The 19053-nt window shown below is 41.9% G+C and overlaps 1 protein-coding gene across 1 annotated transcript in view; it reads left to right on the top strand.

Moving 5' to 3' along the window:
* The window catches only part of LOC149197309 (mediator of RNA polymerase II transcription subunit 17-like), a 345852-nt gene that overhangs the window by 231814 nt on the left and 94985 nt on the right, over positions 1-19053 (top strand). The window contains exons 4-7 of the mRNA XM_089408644.1: positions 6735-6820; positions 6912-7347; positions 7451-8785; positions 8960-9274. Coding sequence (XP_089264770.1) covers positions 6735-6820; positions 6912-7347; positions 7451-8785; positions 8960-9274 — 2172 coding nt within the window. The remainder of the gene's footprint in view (positions 1-6734; positions 6821-6911; positions 7348-7450; positions 8786-8959; positions 9275-19053) is intronic.

Below are 19053 nucleotides of genomic sequence, written 5' to 3'. Positions count from 1 at the left end.
AACCCCCAGCAGAACGGGATTGCGGAGAGGAAGAACAGATCCATCATAGGGGCTGCCAAAGCCATGTTATATGATCAAGGGTTGCCATTGTTCTTGTGGGCAGAGGCCTGCAACACAGCTGTTTACTTGCAGAACAGGAGTCCGCATCGTGCCTTGGGGCACATGACTCCGGAGGAGGCTTTCTCTGGGAAGAAGCCTGATCTTGGTCATCTTCATATCTTTGGATGCATTACATACTCCTATATACCCAAGGAGGAGAGGACCAAACTAGAGCCCACCACAGAGAAGGGTATCTTTGTGGGCTACAGTGAGACCTCAAAGGCCTTTCGGATTTACATTCCTGCACAGAGGAAAGTTGTTGTCAGACGGGATGTGAAGTTCGAGGAGGACAGGGCCTTTAGGAGGTCACGGGAGTTAGAGTATCTGGATCAGCCAGACCCTCAGCAACAGTTGAGTCAGTCGCAGGGATCCAGTGGGGAGGGATCAGGAGGATCCGGAGGTACATCTATGAGGATGTCAGGTCCATCAGTGAGCAGTGGCTCGCCGAGCCAGAGGGGTGGTGCTCCGGGTAGCATGCAGAGCAGTTCACAGAGCAGCTCACTAGGGAGTCCACTGATGGACAGTTCACACGGTACCTCAACTTCTACAGGTTCAGGTGCAGGCAGGAGGACAGCAGACAGACAGTCAGGAGTTCAGGCTACTGATGGGGATGAGGAGGAGGAGTTTCATTCTCCTATGGGAGAAGCATGCTCAGGGAAGAGGAAGCCCAAGTGGCTTCAGGACACCTTGAGAGATGCCACATCTGTTGCTGAGCCGAAGAGGCCGGTCAGAGAGAGTAGACCACCTGAGAGATTTTGTAGCTATATGGCGATGGTTACCAGCATCCTTGACTCTGAGCCTTCTAGCTATGAGAAGGCAGCTAGCCAGCAGGTCTGGAGAGAGGCCATGCAGGAGGAGTATTCTTCTATCATGAAGAATGATGTTTGGGAGGTGGTGCCGAGGCCTGAGGGCAAATCCGTGGTTACTTCCAGATGGCTTTATAAGGTAAAGCATGCTGCAGATGGCAGCATTGAGAAATTCAAAGCAAGGTTTGTGGCTAGAGGGTTCTCACAGGTAGAGGGAGTTGATTATGAGGAGACCTTCGCTCCCGTGGCTCGATATACTTCGATCCGCTCCATTATATCGATAGCAGCAGAGATGGGTTGGAAGATCCACCAGATGGATGTGAAGACCGCATTTCTCAATGGCTTCATACAGGAGGAGGTGTACATTGAGCAGCCACAGGGCTTTGAGGTGCATGGGAAGGAGTCCCATGTGTGCAGATTGAAGAAGGCCCTTTATGGCCTGAAGCAAGCTCCCAGAGCTTGGTACTCCAGGATAGATGCATACTTGCAGGGGATGGGTTTCACAAAGAGTGAGGCAAATCCGAACCTTTACTTTATTGTGATTGGTGAGGAGCCTCTCATTCTGGTGCTGTATGTGGATGACTTGATCATTACAGGTGCAGAGAGACTCATAGAGCACTGCAAGAGAGATCTTGCGGCGGAGTTTGAGATGAAGGACATCGGCTTGATGCATTACTTTTTGGGTTTGGAGGTGTGGCAGGAGGAGGGGCATTTCTTCCTGGGGCAGGGGAAGTATATTGTGGACATCCTTAGCAGATTCCACATGGAGGATTGTAGACCCATGTCGACACCGATGATCACCAACTGGAAGAAGCTTCATGCTTCGGATTCCGAGTTGGTGGATCCCACATTGTACAGGCAGCTGATTGGTTCCTTGATGTATTTGGTCAACACCAGACCAGATATCTGTTTTGCAGTCAACACGATGAGTCAGTTTATGTGTGAGCCTAAGAAGGTTCACTGGGTGGCTGCAAAACACATTTTGCGGTACTTGCAGGGGACAGTGGATTATGGTCTGGACTACAGGCAGGGAGATGGAGTGAGATTGGCAGGATACACTGATTCTGATTGGGCAAGTTGTGCTTCTGATAGGAAGAGCACTTCAGGGTGTTGTTTTGGGTTGGGTTCAGCAGTAGTGTCATGGTTCAGCCGGAAGCAGCAGTCAGTAGCACTGAGTTCAGCGGAAGCAGAGTATATGGCAGCCAGTCTAGCTAGTTGTGAGGCCATCTGGCTTCGCAAGATGTTGTTTGGCTTATTTCGTCAGCCGTTGAGACCTTCAGTGATTTACTGTGATAATCAGAGTTGCATTAAACTCACGGAGAATCCAGTATTTCATGACAGGTCAAAGCATATCGGGATCAGATATCATTTCATCAGAGACTATGTTCAGAAGGGAGCTGTGAAGCTTGAGTATATTTCCACTGATGAGCAGGTTGCAGATATTCTTACCAAAGCCTTACCACGGGGCAAGCATGTCTACTTCAGAGACAAGATGGGTGTGGTGAGGAACACCTTCCTCGGTAAGAGGGAGTGTTGAAATTTGGTACCGGAGGACAGGTGGTTCCCTAAGGCTTTGATCTTTGGCCTAGGGAAAAGTGTCCAAAAGAATTTAATTTTTCTCCTAAAGTAACTTTATAATTTTTTTTATAAAGTTAAATCTAATTTGAAAGTGACTTTAAGTGATAAAGTTACTAAGTCTAATTTTAAAGTGACTTTATAAAGTCAATGAAAAATTAGAAAGGAAAAGTGACTTTGGAAATAAATGACTAAGTGGGTCTTTATTAAAGTGGGGTGAATTAAAAAATAGAAAGTGAGATTTAAATGAGCATTTAATCTCAGCCATTGATCTAAATCTATTTCAGCCATTGGATTTAGGGATCACCCAAAAGTCATTTAGGGTTGGGTTAAGGGAGGAAAAGCAGGAAAAGATCATTCATTCTTTCATGAGCAGATTGGGAGAAGGAGAGCAAGAGAGCAAGGGAGATTTCTGGACAAGGAGGAGAAAGAGGCAGCAGTTTGGCACACACACCAAGGCAGCACTTCAGCAAATCCGAACAGCATAAAGAACAAGCAGAAAAAGGCAGTTTTTGTGAGCAAAATAGTGGAAAAAATTATTTTTCAGCACGAATATCGAGGAGGCGATTTTCTGCACTTTTTCCGAGGGCTGTCCGTACAAGTCCGTACGGCCGTCCGTACAGTCCGTACAGTCCGCACGGTCCGTACATCCGTACCGTCCGTACATCCGTACGGTCCGTACAGCTCTTCCAGCATTTTTCAGATTGTCGTTTGGGCTGAAAACAGATAAGTTTTGCTTGCTGGAAAATTTCTGTTTTGCTGAAAAATTTTCTCTGTAAAAGGCATTTTCCAGAAATAAAGAAGAGCTCTCAAACTGGTTTTCCCCAAGAGTTGTAGGGGGTTTTTCCAGGGTCAAGTTGACCAAAAATCACTGAGTTTAAATGTGTTTTAATGGCTGTTTTAATTGCTGATTTTTTATTTCTGCAATTTCCAGCGCTCTGAAAAATTTCCAGAATTTGTGTTTTCAGCAATATTTATTTTTTTTCAGTCTGTTAAATGTATGGCTATGGGAATGGGCATTTAACTATATGGGAGAAATAAGGTGAAACTGAAAACCGGGGTGGGAAACAGAAAATTTTACATGACATTGATCCATCTTGTTACTAAATATTGTGGGCCCTTGTAGCAAGGTAATAATCCATGAGGAGGACACCTCAAGGATCCTACCCAATCTCTATAGCTCTGAGCTCTGATCTACTCATATTGATGTTGCTACTGCTCTACTACTATCTCTGCACTGTTGTTGCAACTATTGCAATAATGAATTTGATCTCCCCATATCCTGAAGCACTAGCTTCTATAGGGCTACTCCCTCTTAAGCTAGACTTCCTCTAAGTCTCAATCTCTCAATGGGAAATCTCTCTGCTCCCTCCTGGCAACTAGCATTGTCCTCCTACACTAGAAACTGGACTATGTAGTTTTGAGCTAGGAATCTCCTGGCGGGAACTACACGTGCATACTGCAACTGGATAATTTGCACTGCCTGTGTCATTGCATCTAGCTCCGCAACTGTCTCTTCGTTACTAACTGCAATTAGATTTGCAATTGTCTAGTGACAAATTGCATCTATTGACACTGAACCTGCTACTCTGATACTATGGGCTCCTGTAGTAGAGGTGATGGTCACGTTGTAACAATCTGGAACTGGTCTGACTGATCTCCTTGTTGCAACTGCATTGGACCCTCTCCAATATGGCACACTGGAGTCTTATACTCCTCCTAGATCTGGTGCCCCACTATCTCCTTTCAATCCTAGTCCCTGGTTGGGACCTTTCCTTTCTTTGCAACTCGCACTAGACAATTCGCACTTCCTCCGACAACTGGAAGTCGATCTGTTGCCCAGATCTGCATTCTAGCTAACTCACATGGTCTCCTCTGGCAATCTCGTACGACCATCCCTGTAGAGCTACAAAATCTGGAAACTCAAAACTGGAGAAATAAACCTCAAAAATCTCCCTCTTTCCATTTTCTTGGTTGTTGAATCCGCTACTCGCACTCCCTTCTAGAGTGAGAAAATCTACTCACAGCAACTGCCAATCTTCAGTTGGAAAAATTTAGATCTCTAAGACTCAAGATCCCCTGAGAGAAATTTTCCCTCTACTTGTGTGGGCCTTTCTCTTTCCACCCGACACAGATTCTTCTACTGCAACACCTTCTGTGTCCAACCAAGGAATCTGCTCAATGAAAATATGAGTCATTGTTGCTCTATCTACGAAATCTCAATTCTGGGCAAAACAACTTTTCTGCCACCCTGCAATTGAAAATCAAACCCTTGCCCTAGAAATTCGTACTGCCTGGCTAGGCATTATGCAACAATAGAAAATTTTGGCCCGCCTCCCTCTGAACGGTGAAATTTTCTTCTACTTTTGAGTTTCCCGGCTGATCACTCACGCTCTGATACCATGTGAAAATTTCAACTATCACAGCAACTGGAAATTATATCTCCTATTGTTAATTTATCTAACAATTTATTTGCGGTTTGCTACAACAAATATCAAATAATTCACCCTGTGATTTTCACAAATAAATATTGTTGAAGAAAACTAGCATTGGAAGCTGAGAAATGCTAGCACACACATATAAAAATCAACACATTTATTTGTGGACATATGTCTTCGGAAAAACCCAACTTGGGAAAACCGATGTAGCAGATGAAGGTTTTATTATTACGCAACAATGAAATTCTGAGTACAATTTGGATGCCTTAAACTGGCAATCCACAGCAAGGAAATAAGGCCGAAATTATCCAAGGGAATTTCCTTTACTCCACAAGCAACCCTAGCACTCGCGCTGCCTACACTCGCACGATTGCTTGTACTCACACTTATGCCTATACCTGCACTGCTGCCCATACTTGGGCTTCTGCCTGCACTCGAGTTGTTGCCCATACTCGAGCTTCTTCCTGCACTCGCACTCGAGCTTCCTGCACTGGGAATAACTTGGCCTCTTGTTGTTGCCTCTCTGGATCTAGAAATCGTCCTCCAGATCAGTGTCCTTGCCCCTCACTGACATTGCGTCCCTATCTAGCTTGAACTCTTGTTGCTAGCTTGATCTGCACAAGGAACTATTGCTCTAGTGTGTTCTCCATCACCACATCGATCCCTTCTTATATCTTTATGTTGGGACTCCGACCATATTAAATCTTAATCAATGGCTTAGATCATTTTTGGATCAATCCGTGTGAGTTTCTAGAGAATTCTCACCTTTACTTAATTAATTCTGATTAATTATGGAATTTCCAAAAACAATTTCTGGGTTATGGAGATCTCATTTATTCTAGCCTCTCCACCAAGTTTCATGACTAGAACACATCCGATGGTACAAAAACTAACATTGAAGCCATTAGGTAAAAAAAATCCAATTGCAAAGAAGGGAACAAATACAAGTCCCATTCACCTCACTGATCAGAAAAGATGCCAATCCAATTGAAGCAAAGACATACTCAGATGCTATAGTACAAATGACATAAATTCCGAGTGAAGATTCAGCAATCAACCAAAGAAAATTAGCACGTAAAAGAAACAATATACTTGAGTAAACCAATAAATTGCCACAAGCATGATAAGGGAAAATGATGTTACAAGAACTATCGATGTCCACATCATAAGAGCAGAAATCTTAACCACTCAGTGTATCAATATCACTCAAGGAAGAAGCCACTGACTTATTTTTTGAAAAATATTGATGCTAGGACAATTAAGCCTTATAATAACAATTAATCTCGGGTATCAAATAACTGAAAAGTTCCACAGAAAATCGAAGTGCAATGGTTAGGTTATTTTTGGTTTCGACAATTTTGCTTAGCACTCAAAGGTTCATATCATCAATTATGACAGTTCCAAGAATTGAGAAGGATGCCAAGACATTACAGGGCATTCTCTCATACATTATTCTTTATATATTATCCTAAACAGATTTCTTTATTGTATTCCAAATATTTTGGGTATCTAACTTGTGAGCCAGGTTTGACTATCACGATTTCAGCACCATAATATACGAGAGAAAAAGTAAAGATCTCCATGTTCGCCAACCTTGATGAACAAGATTATGCTAACATCCATGAATATCAGTGTAGTTGGAAAGAAGTTAGACCCGTCTCATTGAATATCTTATGAATTGACTATATAGAGCTTAAAATTACAATAAAACTCCATAGATGAAGCAGTCATATTGCTTAGGTTCCAAGAGACTTTTTATAGTGAATTTGTCAGTCATTGTTGCAAAATCTCAACTGTGTACCTTTGTTCTTTGCAGCGTCTTAGCAAATACTTAAAGCACTCTGGGAGGTCTTTATTGCAGAAAGTTTCAAGGGAGGCAACTTTTTATGGTGCATTAATGAGGTGATCACATGCATTCTGTTGCTAGCTTGTTTGTTACAGTTCTGTTTCATGGCTTATATTCATAAGGTTTTATTTTGCATCCATCTTATAGACTGCAGCGTAATTGGAAGGTCAGACAAAAAAAGTATCGCACTGTCGGATCTGGGGAGAATTCAGGCTTTGTTGTTGTGTTATCTAATGATGTGCTAAGGGAACTCAGGCTGCCTTTTCATTTATTGTCTGTGTGCATGGTAGACTTAGATCAAGATACATCTGGCATGCTGACCACAAAGCTCCCAAAACACTCAAGGAGCTCATTTCATATTGTGTTTAATCAAGGAAAGACAGGTCATCTACAAAGGGAATACACCAGAAAAATGAACTCTTCTATTGAACCATTCAGTAATTCAGTTGATGATTCACATATTGGAGAGCAAGAAACTGGAAGAGCATTTTCAAAGGATGGTATTGGTGAAGGTGTTGATGAAGGTTCGAAGAGGGCACATTCAGTTTTTCGTGAGATCCTGTCTGAAATATTTGATTTACAGGTTCTGTGCCTCTAAAGTTTAAAAGTTTTATATTCTTGTGATATTAAATCGCTACTGTCTGCTAAAAGATATTCATATTTGCACTTCATTGTTAATATTGTAGGTGTTCGGATTTTTGATGAGTGAAATTGATGGAGTTAATCCCACCAGGGTTAGTGAAAATTTTCTCCGGCTTAATTTAAGTCCAGAAATTACTCTTACCCTTTGCCTTGAACCTTCGCCATCTGACCAAGATGAGAAGAAGAAGAACGAGGAATCTGTGTCTAAGCATAGTCAAAAGTCTGTTGACTCTGATTTTAATACGACAGATGGGGATAGAAGAAATCAGATTGAAGGTAACACACAAGAAAAGAATGTAGTTAACCAAGAGGACCAAAAGGATAATAAGGAAACTTCTGTGCATAATCAGAAATCTGTTGAAAGTGATGTCAGTATGAGAGATGGGGATATAAGAAATCAGACTGAAGGTAACACACAAGAAAAGAGTGTAGCAATCCAAGAGGACCAAAAGCATTATAAGGAATCTTCTCCTGTGCATAATCAGAAATCTATTGAAAATGATGTTGATATGACAGATGGCGATATAAGAAATCAAACTGAAGGTAACACACAAGAAAAGAGTGTTGCTAACCAAGAGGACCAAAAGGATAATAAGGAATCTTCTCCTGTGCATAACCAGAAATCTGTTGAAAGTGATGTCATTATGACAGATGGGGATATAAGAAATCCGACTGAAGGTAACACACAAGAAAAGAGTGTAGCTAACCAAGAGGACCAACAGGATAATAAGGAATCTTCTCCTGTGCATAATCAGAAATCTGTTGAAAGTGATGTCGATATGACAGATGGGGATATAAGAAATCAGATTGAAGGTAACACACAAGGAAAGAGTGTAGCTAACCAAGAGGACCAAAAGGATAATAAGGAATCTTCTCCCGTGCATAATCAGAAATCTGTTGAAAGTGATGCCGATATGACATATGGGGATATAAGAAATCAGATTGAAGGTAACACACAAGAAAAGAGTGTAGCTAACCAAGAGGACCAAAAGGATAATAAGGAATCTTCTCCTGTGCATAATCAGAAATCTGTTCAAAGTGATGTCGATATGATAAACAGGGATTTAGGACATCAGATGGAAAGTGAGGTTGGAGATAAGAAGGAAGAGACTTGCAGATTTTCACGACAAAAGAAAAAGCATCCAACTCCACTTAGCTCTGAGGTGTACTTACAACAGATTATTCTTCGAAAGGTAATGGGTTTGTATATTAGAGACAAGGAATTGATGATGAAAGCAGGAGAAGCTACAAAAGGGATTGCAGTAGGTGAAGGACAAGAAACTTTACCAAGTAAAACGATGAATGTATTGAGGCATTTCTGTTTGACTCTGAGCCACAGAATCTTTTCCTACAAAGTTCTTGATGAGCTAGAAAACATGGTATTTTTAGTTTCCTTTCCCCTCATTGTACTTGGGTCAATAAACTAGTTTTTCACAGTTCCGAATTATTTATTCTTGATTACAAACAAATAGATTTTATAAAGAATTAACTCAGAAGATCACATATTTTTCTATGTTACATGTGTACATGATTGTTTATTCTTGTATTTGCAGCTTCATATCCAGTATCTTTGCCTAGTTTCTCATCCAACGTGGGCTCCCTACACATCTGCTTGGTTCCTTTACCTTGATATACCTGAAACAGTAATATGCAGGGTGCAAACTAAAGTTTCAGAATGGAATGAAGCACAAAAGAACGTAAGATTAAGATACTATTGTAAGATAGTAGTGCATAAGGAGTCCCTCACTATTGAAAGTGGACCAACACCATGTATTGGTGGTCTTTTCTTGGGCACAGCAACTGAGGTGCACTCAATAAGTGAATACAGATGTGGTTTGGATGATCTCGCATTATTTTTGTTACAACAGGTATGATTTTGTTCACTTTTATTAGGCTTACATTGTTAATGTAATCTTGAGATGTGAGTGTTGCATGATATTGTACAATTTCAATTTCAATTTATTGTAGTTATGTCGCATGTGAATTCCAGTTTTGACAAATACAAGCTCTTTAATGAAGGGTCTCTTCCGTACAGCAGTTGCTGGAGCGGCAAACCAACATTTTGAATTCATTTCATGAAGTTTTTTGTGCAAAGGACTAGTTATCCTATAGAACTGGTCATAAGTTTTCTAATATTGAGAGTTGGGATAACTATGTTGTTCGTATCTGAGTATGGTCCCAACTTCCAACTTGTTGGTACATGTGCTTCCCAAGATATTTTATGCCTCCCATCCCCTCAGGGCTTGACCATCAATTTCCTGGGTACTCACCTCAAAGCATCAGGAGACTGGTTACAAAAGAGCACTTGCTAATTCCATACAGAGATAGAAATGAAAAATCAAAATCCAAATTTAGCAGCCTCTTACAAAACCTGTCTTCATCAAACAACATTAAAGCAAGGAGCTATATTGACTTTAAGTGCTTTCCAACTGGCACCTACTAGTTTAATGTTGAGAAATGAGCCTTTATTCTGAAGCTAAGCTGGCAATAGGAACTTTTTAGGGATTAGCGTGTTCTCCTGGTCCTTACTGGTACCTTGTTTGCTGCCTTGCTTGGATGTCCCTGGTGTTACGTCCCAAGTTCACACTTACGGTGCAAAAGTCACAATCACCAAGTGAGACCTCAAAGGGAACTTAGAAAGACTACCCATTTCACCTCAGTAGTGTTTTCCCTCTCTATATGCGGGCTCTGCTCCAGCACAATGGGGGATTCCCTAAGCAAACTAAGGTATAAAGAATGGAAAGGGCATTTGGGACTTGGAGTAAATCTGGTTTTTAATGAAGTTAATGACAATAGATTCTAGATTTACTAAACAGAAAATTCAGTCTAATAAGAGAGGATGAAATGATGGGTTTTTTAGACTTAGAGCAAATGTGATTTCTTAATTATTCTTCTGTAATTTCCAGATTTGCAAAACAGAAAATAAATGATGAAATTTTTATATTTTAAGGTGGTTGAAAGGTAGGACAAGTGGCTATATTCTAGATTGGAAAATGGGGTCAAATGGAGAGACTTGGTTGTTTGAACAATGTTTTCGGAGACAAAAGAGCTGCAAAGGTACAGCAGTCCTTCAGTGGCTGCAAATTGATACGGAAAATTATTGGGGGTGGGGGGGGGGGAGCGTTGGGGGAGGCTGGCAGGGAGGGGCTCTAGGGGATCCACCTTCAAGCTAGGTTCAAGGGTGAAGTTTGCTAAGAAAATAGACTAGTGCAACAACTTTTAAAGACATTAATGATTAGATGCAAATTAGGTTACTTTCCTTAAAAGACATTAAAGAAACTAGGTTTTACTTCATGTGATTGATAAGGCATTCCCTTGGCCTCATGAAACAAGCTTTGACATCATAAATCAGCATCAGATTCCAACAATAAATCCCAAGCAAAGAGTCTCACATCAACAAGAAAGTACCATAGATTTCCATTAGACATTCAACAAAAATCTAGCTATAGGTTTCCAAATTTTTTAGTATTTTCAACTTATGTTCCACCGAGTTTCCAGAACAAGGAGTGGGGAGACACACATGGGGGATGTGTGGGAGCAACCCAAAATTCTATGAAAATTTGTTGATATTTGTATCTCAAACAGGTCTAAGTGTCTAGATGTGTGGAAGTCATTTAATTGAATCTGAATCTTAGCAATTACTTTAAATATTAAAGTAATTTATTTTTGTGAGAAAAGTTAGCTAATCTAATGAAATGGAAAGGCTATTTGCATTAGTTAATTAGATAAATCAAAACCATTGATCTCAATTAAAGTTGAGATTTAATCTCAACCATCAATCACTTTGGAGATAAGGGTTGTGTTATTGCTTGGATTCTCCATTGAAAAAAGTCCCAACCTCACCAGGGAGAGAACCTACAGATACTAACAGGCAAGCCATCGATTGATAGCTCAACGACTTTGCCCCTCGCTTCTAGGTTTGTGTGTGTGGTTTTCCTAACCTAAAGGGGTTTACCCTACGTTTAGTTCTAAGTTTGTCACTGGATATGAGTGATAGTATGACTTAGATTAGATGTTGATCCTCCCTTGATGTTGTGGTGTGATGATAACTCATCTATTGATTCTTTTAGCAAAGCATCAACCATATACCTCAATCAAATGAAATAGCAACACAAATCAAGATACTTTCATTCAATTCATGATTAAAGAAATAAATGCATGTTAAAGTAATGTGAGTTAACAATGTATTTTTTGAAGCAATAAATGGCTTGTAGAACGTGTGCCTAGTGCTACAACCCTAAAATATATTGACACGAGGCCAATACGAGAGAAAGTAATCTTTTTGAATGTTGTTTTCGGTGCACTATAACAATTAAGTGGGCGAATGGTTCATTTCGGGATTTGACCTAGGGGGACTTCCGATATACTCAAGGTATATGGAAGTGATATCCATGCTCATTTATGTTTAATGCAATACTACTCAAATGAGTACAAACGATAGTAAAATGGACCTCCCACAAGACAAGCCTTAAGCTCAAGGTGTAGCCTCCTAAAATCATAGGTTTTACCCTATGTCTATGAATCTCAAGTTGCAGTTTTACTTGCCTAACAGCATATCCGTTCTATTATTTGTAGGCAGAAGAACACGTCTCTAGCCTAGATATTTAGGAGGATTTTTTGTTTAGAAAGTGTGTATGTGAAATGCAATCATGTACTTGTTTTCTTTGTATATTTCCTTAAAACCCATTAAATTGGTTTGTAATATTCTAAGTATAAAACCCAAAAACACAAACAACTGATATTCTGGAAACTTGAATTACAAATACATTGAGTCCTCTAACTTAACATGCATAACAGAAAATAAACCAAGAGACAAACACATCAACACATTGAACACAATATATACCCAAGAAACCCAACTTTGGGGAAAACCTACAACGATGTGTCTTTTAATTTCTTCAGCAAAAGGTTTCTCTTTTGAGAATTACAACAAGGGAGAAATTTTCATTTATCACATGAAACCACTTGATCACCCTCCAAATAAATCTATCCCCCTTTCTGCGCACTAAATCAAACTCTACACAAATCTAGTCTTTTGCACACACATGCGAGCACAAATATGCTCTCCTGCATGCACGTATGAATGGATAAACTGCGTTGGTGTGCAAGAACTCGACCCTCACTTGATTTCTTTTGCTCAGATGCTGACTCACTGAGATTTGTTGAAACCCTCAATTCTTCCTTCACTAATCTGACACACATTGCTTGTGCTCAACTGACTTGCCACTAACTCGCTTTATCTCCTCTTATAATTTCGATCTCAACCCTAATCTCCCTCTCAAAGGCTAAGATTAAATCGTGATCAGGGGCTAAGATTAAATGATAAGTTAACTTAAAAAAAAATTCGTAAGTCTAACTTTAGGAAATAGTTAAACTAAAATTTTGTTAAATTGGTTGTCTTGTGGATCCCTCTACTAGCCTTAACACTTAGGCAAGTAGAACCATTTCTTATCTCCTCCAATCAACACTCCCTCTTAGAGAGGATGGTGTTATGCACTACACCCAACTTCCCTCTGAGGTAAACAATTCTGCTCCCTAGTAAAAGCCTTGGTCAGAGTGTTTGTTATCTACTCCTCTGTTGGTATGTACTAGAGTGTAACGATACCTCTCTGAACAATATATTTAATGTGGTTATAATGTATGTCGATGTGCTTAGAGTGATCATGAACCACTAGATTTTCAGAGAGTTTAATGCAACTTTGGTTGTCACAGTGGATCATAGTGGGCTCCAACTCCATCCTGAACAAACCCACAAGAAGCTTCCTCAACCACATAGCTTCACACCCTACTAAATTGGCATCCATGTACTTGGCATCAGTTGAGCTCAATGCAAATGATCTCTACTTCTGGCTAAACCAAGAAACACTTGTTGATCCAACACTGGATGTGCATCCTGATGTGCTCTTCCTATCTATGAAGCTCCTTGCCTATTCTAAATCACTGAAGCCCTCAAGCCTCATCTCATCAACCCTTCCATACCACAATTTGTGCTCTACTATCCCCCTCAAGTATCTCAACACGTGCTTAGTAGCAACCCAATGCGCTCTAGTAGGCTCTACCAAAAACTAGCTCAAAGAGTTTATTGCAAAGCATATGTCTGACTATGTTAACAAAATACATCAGCGACCCAATCAACCACCGGCAAATTGTAGGGTCTACTCAGTCTAATCTGTATGTATCCACCTTCCTCTAGTTTGTGACTAGAGGCGCGGTTATGGGCTTACCATCCTGCATGTGAAATCTCCTCAGAATTTGCAAAGCGTACTTGTCCCATCCCACGAAGATCTCCCCATCACCCTGCCAAAACTCCAGCCCAAGGAAATAGTGCATCAACCCTATATTCTTCATCTCAAACTCTCATGCAAGGTCTCTCTTGGACTCATGGATGAGCTTATATGTACATGTCAAAATCAGGTCATCCACATATAGCACCATAAGCAGCTCACCTCCAACAACAATGTAGTGGAGATTCGAGTCTGCTTCACTCTTGGTGAAGCCCAATCCCTAAAGGTAACTGTCAATCTGAGCATACAATACTCACAAATCTTGTTTGAGGCTTGAGCCCATACAAGGCTCTCTTTGTTGATTTTCCACAATCTTGGGTCTAGGTTAGAATCTTAAAATCATTAACGCTACCAAACCAAGAATCTCAACCAGAACTACTTTGCACAGCGGAAAATATAAGTCAGTAAATCACATGTACACAAGTATACACAAATTTTAACAGATACTGTACAATAATGTACAACCCAATCTTCGTTATATTAAACCAAATCTGAATAATACAATAGTATATCGTATACAAGATACAATGAAAAACTTCGCTACAACTTTGATGTCATATCTTGTCCTGTCCATCCTTCGATCCCATACTGCTCACTAGCTACCCCTTAGTCCTTTGAAGGACAACACATCGAGACTCTAGGAGGGCTGCCACCAAGCACTGCTGCTAGTCACTTTTGTAGCATATACACAGGCTGATACAATCTTCTCTCTCAATAGGCTTAATTCCCGAGCTCCAATCTGTTAGGCTAGCAGTCACCTTTGTCCATCAAGGTACTGCACTTTGGCACCAAACTTCACCCAATCTTCAGCTCCTCATCGTCACTTCAAGATAGCTCGTCTAGGGCTACTTTGGGCTATCAACACGCTTCCCTCCACTAGACCAATGATGCCCAATCCTTCATTGTATTTTTTGCTCCTAGGATGGACTCTTCACCACCACGGAAGGTCCCCCAAATGGCACCTACAAGCTACAACGAAACCTAATCCAAATCTGGTCGACAACATGTGACCCAACACACACAAGATGCACCAAAATGCATGCTTCAGCTCTTTGTTTTAGGGTCTGCTTCAATGGTGTAATTCTGGGTTTGGTTAGGGCACTAACTGCAGTCCCTAACAGTCCTTAAAATCACCTAGAATTATGCTCCTTTGTTGTAGCTGTCCTTTTCTAGCAAGCTCCAACTCCGCGTTGCCCTGTTCACTGCACCAGCGCCTCCAATTAGGCCTTATGACCCTCTTTTCTTGCCTAAAACATGCATGTGATGGCCTCTGGGGCTTGCGACTTGCTCTAGCAAGCCTTCTCCTTGCTGCGGCAGCGCTTCTCAAGGTCTTCTGTCCCCAAAACAAACTACTCTCCCTCAGCCTCCAAGAACATGCATGTGGCCCTCAAGGTAGCACTTTGTCCACCACCATATTACCCCAAAACAATCTCCAAGTCACTTCATTGTCTTGTTCTTCCTTGTTGTGGCTAGGGTAGAAAATCCGAGTTCCTCTCTTGTGTATTTTGTTGCACAAATGGATGCCTTTTAACACCCTCATCCACCTTGTATATATAACATACACAGGGGCTCCAAAATGTCATATTTTAAGGGCTACAAATTGTCACATGCCTAAACTCACCCTAGGCCGACCTTGACACTTACGATGTCAACCCCAAAAGTAACTTCAAAAAATCATATCTCCACTTCTACAACTCAGAATTTGACAATTGTTGAAGCATTGGATTCTTCTTTCCACCCTCTATCATCTCATGCAATCATGTGTAGAAATGTGCTCATGGAAATGCCCAAAACATGATTTGGAGCAAAACCCCATACTTGGGTTCCAAGCCCACAAGTGACTCTTGTGGCGCTTTTCCCTCCAAACCTCGAACCCTAGGGCTTGGAGTGCCTCCCAAGCTACACAAATCAACACTCCCTCTTAGCGAGGGAGGTACTTCCAAGACTAGGAAGTAACTCATCATCATCATCATTGCTCGCAACACTTGCCCAACTCTTGGCGCTCACAATTGCAACAATCCTTGTTCTGTGAACTACACCTTTCTCGGAAGTGTCACTGTCACTAGAAGCATCTTGCTTCTTCTTCTCTTGTATCGCTTTCCAATCCTTCCATGATTGCTTCTTGGCAGTTGTAGGAGCACCCTTGCTCCCCACTGACCATGCGCTCTTCTTGGGCTGCAAAGTCTCCCTCTGAACTTGCAAGCTCCCTCTCGAATTCGACTCCTTCTGAGTCTCTATAACCTGGACCTTCTTCTTGGGAAAGTGTGCCTTCTTCTCGGGAACCTGTACCAGCTCCTTTGAAGCCTGCACCTGCACCCGTTTCTTTGGGACCTACACTTGCTCCACCTACTTCTTTTCATGATCCATAGGCTTGCCCATCAGTGTATATAAACCATGCTCTCTAACTACGAGTACAATCCCATCGAACTTAGAGCCTCTAGGCCTAAGTCTTGCCTTCCCATCCTGGAACAAGACCTCAAACCCCTTCCTCTTGATCATCGAGACGGAAATCATGCTATGTCTAAGTCCATGTACAAATAGTACATCTTGGACCCGTATCACACGTCCTATCTCCATCCTGAATGGCACAACACACGATCCTTGAATCTCCAACTGACTCTTGTCGCCCAACACCATGTGCAACTTTGAGTCACATTCAACCAGAGTCTTAAAATCCTCTTGTGACCCTATCATATGTTTCGTCGCACCGCTGTCCATGTATCATCCATCCTCATTGATAGTACCCTGCAAGAAATGAGAGATCACAGCAAAAGTCCTCCTCCTCCAATCTCCTAGTGAGATTATCTATCTCAACAGAGGTCGCAACACCAATGACTTGCTTTCCTTTCTTCTTCTTGTCATCTCCCTTCTTCTTCATCGAACATCTCAATGAAAAATGACCCATCTCGCCACAGTTGAAACACTTGACCTTACTCAAGTCCTTCTTCTTCTTACCCTTCATTCGCGCTGCAAGTGCCACATCATCATTTAAAGTCTTCTTCTTTGGATGAAGATCCTCGTCTCTCAACTCTTCCTGAATGAATTCATCCCATACCCTTTTCCAGTTTGGAAACTTCTCTTTGGAAACAATCCCTTTGATGAAGGGCTTCCATTCCTTGGTGAACCCTTTCAAGGCAATCCTCACGATATCTCCATCTGAAATAGTCACACCGATAGCAGCAAGCTCATCTTTGACCTGTGTAATATCTCGTTTCAGAGATATTCCCCGAACCCCAGTAAACTCCAACCAAATACATGCAAATGGTATAATAACCGGGAAGCTCAAAGTGATGGAAATAACAATGGTGCAACATATAATAATATAAACATGAAATATAAGCAGATACTCAAGAAATGCAGAGAGAAATGCTAAGCCATTTTATTATACTGAGTAATAGAATAAGTACAGGAGGTGATCAGAAAGATGGCACCTCGACTTGCACAAGGCAAGTGAAGAAATACACTCAGAATAGCAAAGGAATGGCTTCTCTCTGAACTGCGTCCAAGCTGCTGGAGAACTGTCGTGCTACTGCTGCTATTGGAAGTCAAATGAGGATTTGGGGTTGTTCCCCTCCTCAGAAAATGCTGAAACTCTGGAATCGGACTCTACTCAAGAAAACCACAAAAACCCAAAAAGCTTTTCTGAAATGGCCAACCCCCGAAAATCTCCCACTTGAGGAGCCACGCAATCCCTCAAGGCTCTGCGTTGCCATTGAATAAAACCCACCAAAAATCTGCCTGAAACTCAGCCAAAATCCTCCAATATGCAAGGGTTGATCCCTTGCTCAATCTCCCAGCTCAAATCCTCCACAAACCCTCAATCTGGAACTACCTCCAGAAGAACTGCATCCCTCTCTCAAGACTGCGCAGTCCTCCAATGCTCAGCTCCTCCTCAATGCCAAAGATCAATACCACTGCAAAAAGACTGTTGAAACTACCTTGCCCGAGTAGGCACTCGAAGTCCCCCGGGGCTAAAGGTGAGATCTCCGAACGGAGACACTCAGTGCACTAAATAGCACTGCAGACAGGCTAAACAGCCAGCATGCTCCAAGTCGAAGTGACTAGCTCAAATGCTCATAATCAAATGCCAAAATGAGGAGGCTCCTCTCTCCTTTATAGCGTTGGCCTATCTCAACCCTAAGGCCCACCTCCTCCAATGTAGCCTCCATCTTGCCACGTGCTCCTTTCCATCTGCGCAGTCCCTCCATGTGTCTACATGGGCCCCTCCTATACGTGGTGCTTTGGCCCCCTTGGCTCCCCCTTTAAGTCATAACGTTGTGCTACTAGGGAGTGACTTTATTTAAAAAGTGAGTTATGCCCCTTTTCTCACCTTTTTATTTAGTAATAACTATAGAAGGCAAAATTGAGCAAAATCAAATATTCCAATTAGCCATGGCTAATTGGGAATATTACAGTCTCCCCCGGCAAAATGTTGCTCGTCCTCAAGCAACTGAAGTGATGGATGCTGCAAAATTTTCTCTCTCCCAAGTGGCATCCTCATCCGGTAAATTCTTCCACCTTCCCAAGAATTCCTGGACTGTCCTGCTCCGCAATTGCCTCTCCCTGGTATCAATAATAGCTTCTGGCTGCAACACCAAATGCCCCTCATCATCCGTGGGTGGTAGCTCATCTGTCACTGTCACATGCTATCCTAATGCCTTCTTCAGGCATGATACATGAAAGACGTTATGAATCTTGCTGCCTTGGGGCAACTCCAACTCATACGCAACCTGTCTAATCCTGCGTATCACCCTATATGGCCCATAAAAGCGGGGCTTGAGCTTCTCAGCCCCCTTTTGCTTCAATGACGACTGTCAGTATGGCTGTAATCGTAGGTAGACCAAGTCCCCTACCTCAAACTATCTCTCCACCCGACCCCTGTCAGCATACAACTTCTGCTGGTTTTGCGTTGTAGCCATATTATCCTTGAGAGCTCGGAGAATATCCTGACTCTCTTGGATCCAAATCTTGGCTCGTGGAGCCTTGCTAGCACCAAACATCACGTCAGCAAAAGATAAAGGATGATATCCATACAAAGCATAGAATGGTGACATACCGATGGACATGTGATGTGTAGTGTTGTAGCAGTACTCCCCCAGATGCAGCCACTTTAGCCATGCTCTCTGCTACCCACTGACATAGTTACGCAAGTAGCCCTCCAGCCACTTGTTAACTATCTCTATCTTCTTGTCTGTCTGTGGGTGATAAATGGTACTCGGTGTCAACTCCGTCCCCACTAGCCGAAAAAGCTCGTGCCAAAACCCGCCCATGAAACGGTTATCCCTGTCACTGGTGATGGTCTTAGGAAGACCATGTAGCCTGAAAATCTCTCTGGAGAATAGCTCAACCACCTACGCTGCTAT

This window comes from Pinus tabuliformis, chromosome 2_2 (assembly GCF_031772625.1).
Source record: "Pinus tabuliformis cultivar Carrire ecotype Pingquan chromosome 2_2, CPIR1, whole genome shotgun sequence".
NCBI classification, from domain to species: domain Eukaryota; kingdom Viridiplantae; phylum Streptophyta; class Pinopsida; order Pinales; family Pinaceae; genus Pinus; species Pinus tabuliformis.
This window is presented reverse-complemented; position numbering and strand designations above follow the sequence as displayed.